Below are 7,152 nucleotides of genomic sequence, written 5' to 3' on the forward strand. Positions count from 1 at the left end.
GTTTCCACATCACTGACGTGTTGCATGTGTGTCCCTCATAGACAAAGACGAGTGCAGCAAGGACAACGGCGGCTGCCAACACGAGTGCATCAACACGGTGGGCTCCTACGTGTGTCATTGTCGCCATGGCTTCGTGTTGCATGAGAACAAACATGACTGTAAGGAAGGTGGGTTTCATGTGCATTCACACCCACACACACACTGGCATAAAAGCACCGGAGCACACTTGCATGCTGTCGCGCATCAACACAAGCATGTGCTCATTCATAAGAATAGCCATCATCCATCACACGCTGTCCACACACATTCACATGACAGCAGGCTTTACATTTGAGGGCGTTTTTTTTCTTTGGCTTATATTTTTTCACATAGATTAAAGGGACAGTTCACCCCAAAATCCTCTGGCCTGTGGCGCTATTTATTCATCTAAATTGTTCAAGTGAGAGTTGTCCAATTTCTGGGATGTCCACTGCAGAAATGTCTGCCATATCCTGAATATAATAAAACCTTATGGCATTTGCCTTGGAGTGCGCCTCAGTGAAAAAGGAAATTGAAAAACTCAGCAGGAATGTCTTTTTCCTGAAATCATGACCTTGCTTTCTTTCTGTCAAACTACACCCACCAACCAAAGAAGGCATGCAGCTAGCTAACGTTAAAGCTCAACTGAGGGGAGACGCCATTAGTACTTACATCCTGTCACGCTGTCACTCGCATGAGCCTCAGTACAGGTAGAGGCATTCTTCCTCTTGGGTAGTGAGCTTGGCAGACAGAAAGAAAATAGGTGCTGGGTGAACCTGCTGAGACCAAAACAATGCAGACAAATAAATAGCACTACAGGCAAAATGGGACACAAGTTTAAGGTTTTATATATCAGGACATATTAAGAATAAATTAGTCCTCAACAGGTCTTAAAATTAGGTAAATTCAGCCTCAGGTGAACTTCAAAACATGACATATTACACAATGTTACTATTTCTTTAACAAAAACTGAGACAAAAATGCAGAAGGAGTCATGACATGATGTGAGATGACGTGAGAGACTGATAAAGTTACCACCAGCTAAGGTGGTTCTCCTAGCTAAGGAATGACGGGGTGCTCTTTGTCTTTCACACACTGTTTCGGTGTCATATGCCATGCATTGTTGTTCATCTCAGGTTGTATTTACCTCATTCTAAGAGGTAAATACAAAAGTCAAGATAAGAAATACTAAAGTCAAGATAACTTTTTAAAATTCTTATTTTAAATTTAATTTTTAAAATGTCCTGATATGTAAAACTGTAGAACTGTTTTTAATGCGACTGTGCATTCAGTTTTGGGGTGAACTGCTTCTTTAAGTTGCACACAGTCTTTCTTTAGGTTTATAAGTCTCAGCTTTTAAATCAGAAAGTGTCAAGTGTTCAACTGATTGACTTGATATGTCCGATCCTGGAACAATAAACACAACCCTCTACCAGGGAGTTTTAGGACAACATCAGCAAAAATTAAAAACTTAATTATATATTAAGAGTATTTATTTTGTGTAGTGTAACTAAAAAAGAAACAGCTTTCACATTGACATTTACTGAAGGGCCCCTGAAGGGCAGTTGGCTTACACTGAAAGTCATCAGACCTAACTTGGACTGTTCTTAAAGGACATTCCTGAAACAGAAACACACCAAGTCCAAATTAATTGCCACAGAAATGTCCCACAAAAATGTGACATTATAAGTTATATGTAGGGGATTAACTTCAGGAGATGCTCCACTCTAAACGACTTGATACTCTTGAACTTTTCTCAGATGACCTAAAAACCAGTTGGCAGTCTCTAAAACTCTGTTCACTCTGATGTGTGTGAGAAACGGACAAAGGGTGGAAAAAAGTTTTAGTTTGACAGAAAACATTATTTATTAAAAGTTATTTGCACTTTCACACACACATACTCGCACAAACACACACGCACACACACCCTGCTGAATGGACATATTATACACAGCTCTTTGAAGTTGAACTTTTGAACACGTACACACACACACACTCACAACATCAGCACTGACATACACACCTCACTAAAGACTCCCCGTGATGCTCATAAAAAGACTCGTGTTTCAAACATCTGGGACCTTGAAAGCTTTGCGTGTAGCGTTGTCTTCCTGTGTGTACATGTGTGTTTATATGTGCACAACACCAGTGTAAGCGAGCCTTGCCGTGTCACACTAATTCATATTCCCGTCACACGGCCTGTGCCCCTGTTTATATACATACATGAGCTTCGGCTTGTTTGAGAAGATTTCAGCAATTGTTGTTACACCCTGGATTCATCATTAAGCATAATTGTTACTCACCTTTATGGCTTTTCACACCAGTGGGAAATATAAAAAATGACACACAGCATCCTTTAAAGTCTCAGGGATCTCATTTTAAACTCTTGCAATGACTTTGAAACTGTTAGTTTTTACCAGCAACTCGATCAGATTGTACCCATGGCTCTATCTGTAACATGAGATGTTACACTCTTCTGTAAAAACAAAACTGTGTGGAGATTTTGACATCTGTATGTGATACTTTGCATGCTAGAAAAAAAAGCTTTTTCAGACTCACGTGTTGTTCTTGTGGATGCCATTTCATGCTGTACATGAGTTTGGTTTTCCTGAGAAATAAAAGCCATCACCTTCAAACACATCGTCTTTGTCGTGTGCGTGCCTTTTGCCTCCCCGCACCTTCATAAAGCCATAGCATTTTTCTCATTAAAATCGAATGCATGAAAATGCCATGTGTGACTGTGTGTGGGCTGCTCTGGACAGCTTTAACCTGAGACAGACTCCAGGAAGAAAGTAGTCAGTGTTAACAAACAGCTCCTGTGTGTTTCCAGACTCGTCCATCAGTGACAAATGAAGTGCAGCTGATATTTTTCAGTGCGCTTTCTGAGATTCTGTGGCAACAAAGAACTGACTGCTGAGTAAGATTTTCTATAATGTAATGAGTAGGTGGAGCTGACAAAGCCTTAAAATCAAAGAAAGTGGGTCAAATGACAGAGTAGTCGTCAGGAATAAAAACAAAAACCACTGAGTTTGATACTTCTCCAATGAATGCAATGGTGTTTAGAAAAGCATTTAATCTTTAACAGACTCTGAATGTTACATGTGCAGGTACGGTTACACAAATGTACACTATTTGTCAGTCTAAACTCACTGAATGCATATAGAAAGCATTCAGGCCCACCTCCTCTCCTAAATCTAAAATAATGATATGGTTCTTACTTTAATTACTGTATACAAATAAATAGTGTACATATATATATATGTACTCAGCTATTCTGTTACCACTACAATTTTAAAAAGACATGCTCTATCATGTTGCTGTTTAGGTGTAAGCTTTTCAGTTCTTTAAGTAGTTCTGTATGCCGATACAGTATAGAAAGTGCAAAGGTCCCACTGCAGTGTTTGTGCAAAGCTTGCTGCCAATTTCAAGTGAAACCCACTGTGAACTTGTCACCAGGATGTGCTTCTTTGAAATCTTCTTCTCTCATTTAGTTCTTGTGTTTCTCTCCTTCCTGTTCCTTTTCCATTTCCTCTGACCTTTTCCTGTGCAGCCATGATTTTTAAACTTCCTCTCTGTGTGTGCTCTTGCGTTTTTGTGTGTGTGTGTCTCCAGCCGAGTGTGAGCATAAGATCCACAGTCCCAGTGGGACCCTGAGCAGCCCAAACTGGCCAGACAAGTACCCCAGCCGGAAAGAGTGCACCTGGGACATCACAGCCACACCGGGACACAGAGTCAAAATTGTAAGTGTGCATCACGTAAAAGCGGGTTCAACATTGTCAGGCTTTTCTTTCTCTGTGTGTTTTTCCTGGAAATCACAGGAATGCCACCCCACTGTAACGACGCACCGTTCTGTCTGTGGCGTCATCTTGTATGGTAAAGCCTTGGCTTGTCTTCTCCTTTCGTGTTCCACTTATGAAACCCAAATGTGAATGAGGGAGAAAGTGCATGTTTGTATATTTGGGCTAACTGTGAGTGAGTGCTCATGCATTAGAGAAAGGCCTTGGGCAGTGGCCATCTGTGTCAGTGTGCCTTTCTACGCCTGTGTATGCGTGTGTGCTGCCTACACACACACACACACAAAGTCTTTTGCGTATTTTCTAATTTGGTGCACATGTATGTATTCATAAGACACCATTAAAATTGAGCTCCAGTACCATTTAGTGAAGTGTTTGTTTCTACTGCAGAAACTCAGACATTTCAGTGTTGCCTCTCTAGAGAAGATGATGTGAAAATTGCAAGCTAAGCATAGTTTTAGCTCCAAGACAAATCTGAATGGTTATTTGGTCCTTGGCAGTTTAGGAAGTCATTTAAAGGGAGAATATCTAACTCTGAACTGTTGCTTGATGGAGGTGATGACAGGGGCAATGATAATGGTCTTTCTGTGTGGAGTTTGCGTTTCTCTCTGGGTACTCTGGCTTTCTCCCACGGTCCACAGACATGCAGTTTGTGGGGTCAACTGATGATTCTTAATTGCCCACAGGTGTAATTGGTTGTCTGTCTCTCTGCATTAGCCACGCAACAGACCTGCGACCTATCCAGGGTGTACCCCCTCCTTTTCCGCCCCCCTGAATTGGATAAGTGGAAGAGAATGGATGGATAGAGATGGAGACATGTCAGAACAACAAAACAGAAAACCAGCGATGACATACACTTCAGAGGATAAAATGACAGCTGATGTTTGTCTTCAGCTTCTAAAAATGTTCATCTTGACCAAACATTTTATTTAAGAACATAATAAAGCACAACACAGGTGAACTAAAACATGTTGAGATGATGCTGTGAACAAGACATAACTTTACTTTACATCATGACTGCTTCCACTGTTTGTCCAAGAAGTGTTGCAAAAAGATGATTGCTTGTAACTGTTTCTTAAATATATTAATAATTTAGTTTATACATTTCAGAAACTTCAGAAAATAGCGCAGTCCACCAAAACTATAATATGTATTGTCACTTGTTACGAGTATTAGTAAGACTTCTCAATTATGAAGCCAAAATTGGAGTTTTAGTGGCATTTAAGATTAAAGAATGGCTTTAATCTGTGAATTATTGCAGCCTTCAAGTAACTTTCTGCTACTTGACTGTTAGACTACTACTTTTACTTTCTAAAGGTATGAACGTCATAAGTGCAGAGCTCACATTTGTTCTCACAAGGGACTAAATAACAGGGGGAGCAACCTGGCCTCTAATTGGTTTGTGGAGTTGTGTTCTGAATCAGTACTCCTACAGTACTGGCCAGAATTTAATCATATTTATATGTCTGTGAAGGTTCTCAATCATATTTATACAAAATAACCACCTAACACAGGGGTGTCAAAGATAAAGTTCAGTCGCCAGAATCGGACTGACACTAGACTCCAATCTGGCCAACTGAATGACTGAAAATGTGAATGCCGGCATACATGTTGGACTTTTTATTGTAGTTTTACAGCTTTTACTACTGATAAAGTCATCCTCCATGGCCATTCATACTACACCAAATAAAACAATTAGATTACAGAAAGTTCTTCTTTTTTCACCATCTGCTCTAGAACTACTATGAGTCTACAGTGCAAAAGAGACATTTTCTGTGAAATAACAAAAACTTTGTTTTATACATACTATGTGCTGCAGGAATTTTTCTCTATAATTTTACACCTTTATTTTTCACAGTTTAATCTGACGTTGTGTTCTTATGTAGAAAAAAAACAGAGAAACTGTTGACTTTGTGAGGCAGCATGGTGGTGTGGTTAGCACTGTTGCCTTCCAGCAAGAAGTTCCTCAGTTTGACTCTCCCATCTGGAGAGTCTTTCTTGTTTTACAAGAAGCTTGCATGTTCTCCCTGTGTTTGCATGGGTTCCCTGCGGGTAGTCTGGCTTCCTTCCATGTCCAAAGACATGTGGTTATTGGGGTTAGGTTAATTGGTGATTCTAAATTAGCCCATAGATAAGAATGGTTGTCTGTCTCTGTATTTTCAAGGCAATAACCTGTGAATTGTGATTGATTATGAGCCAGATGAGCTACAGTGTTTTATTCTCGTATAAAAACACTGCCGTGAGCATATTTAAACTACAGGGTAGAGTACCTGTGTTATCAGCTAATGCTAGCAAGCTTGTCTAGCAAGGCTCATCCACTGCATGGGTGCACAAAACAGACACAGGAACCTGCTACAGCAATAGTCCAGTTCTGTGACTAGCAGACTTCTGCCAACTACAGTACAGCCATCTATGTCAGCCACCCTCACCAAAACAGCCACTCTTTTAATCATGGATAATTTGAAGTCTTAATGCAATTTAAATGGGGGATAAAACTGTTTATTTCAGATGTAATGTAGATGTTGGGCTTTTTATCGGAAGGTCTGTGTGGATTGACTAACTTTTCAAACAATCCTTGTGTTGGCTTCATGTTTCAGCTCCAGAGGTTGGTTTCAAAGAAAAAATAATAATAAAAAAAAATACAGAAGAATGAAATCACTCACATGCTCACATTTACACAGGATGCTTTAGATAATCCTCCTAAAGTCATGTTCCCATGCATGTGTCTCTCTCTATCCAACACACACACACACACTGTTGAAAGGATGCATTATACGTTTGGCTCTTCACCTTACTTCCACTCTGCAGCCACAATATGGGCTTGTTATCAAAACTGTCATCCATCGTCATTTAGTTTTTGATAATCTCTAATGACCGCTTATGTAACCAAAACACATTACATCATCATCTGCGATAGCACAGTTACGAGGTTTTGCTCCCGTTTTGAATGTAACTTTGTAACTTTGTGTGATTCAAATGATACTGAACACACACTCCTTTGTCTTTATGTTTTTAATATTACTTGTTGTTTTGTGCACTTTAGCTTTACATATACCAGTTTTAAATTTTAGACTTGAGGAGTGAGGGCACTTTTGTTTTTTTGTTTTTTTTAGGGGGGGGGGGTGAATTAGGTTAGGTATTAAAATTCATTTGATTTAGTGTTACAGTCAGCTTAGAAGCAGTGTAAGGGCTAAGGTTATGCATGGGTAAAGAGAGAGATCACACCAAAATCAAACCGATGTATTCCCCTTATGCTAGATTTTGAGGAGTTTTTTTGTAGTTGTATGTTAGTAAACTCTCTTTTCAATAAAGATATATGCATTTCAGTGAGTATGCACAA

The 7,152-nt window shown here is 39.6% G+C and overlaps 1 protein-coding gene across 10 annotated transcripts in view; it reads left to right on the plus strand.

Moving 5' to 3' along the window:
• Positions 1-7,152, plus strand: part of tll1 (tolloid-like 1) — a 60,839-nt gene that overhangs the window by 43,240 nt on the left and 10,447 nt on the right. For all 10 annotated transcript variants that reach the window (XR_014874556.1, XM_085162806.1, XM_085162810.1 and 7 more), the window contains 2 exons: positions 42-167; positions 3,631-3,758. Coding sequence is in view for 9 of the 10 variants with exons in the window: in XM_085162806.1 (XP_085018932.1) it covers positions 42-167; positions 3,631-3,758 (254 nt within the window). In the remaining variant the exon portion in view is untranslated. The remainder of the gene's footprint in view (positions 1-41; positions 168-3,630; positions 3,759-7,152) is intronic.

Source organism: Neolamprologus multifasciatus, chromosome 6 (genome assembly GCF_963576455.1).
Source record: "Neolamprologus multifasciatus chromosome 6, fNeoMul1.2, whole genome shotgun sequence".
Classification (NCBI taxonomy): Eukaryota; Metazoa; Chordata; class Actinopteri; order Cichliformes; family Cichlidae; genus Neolamprologus; species Neolamprologus multifasciatus.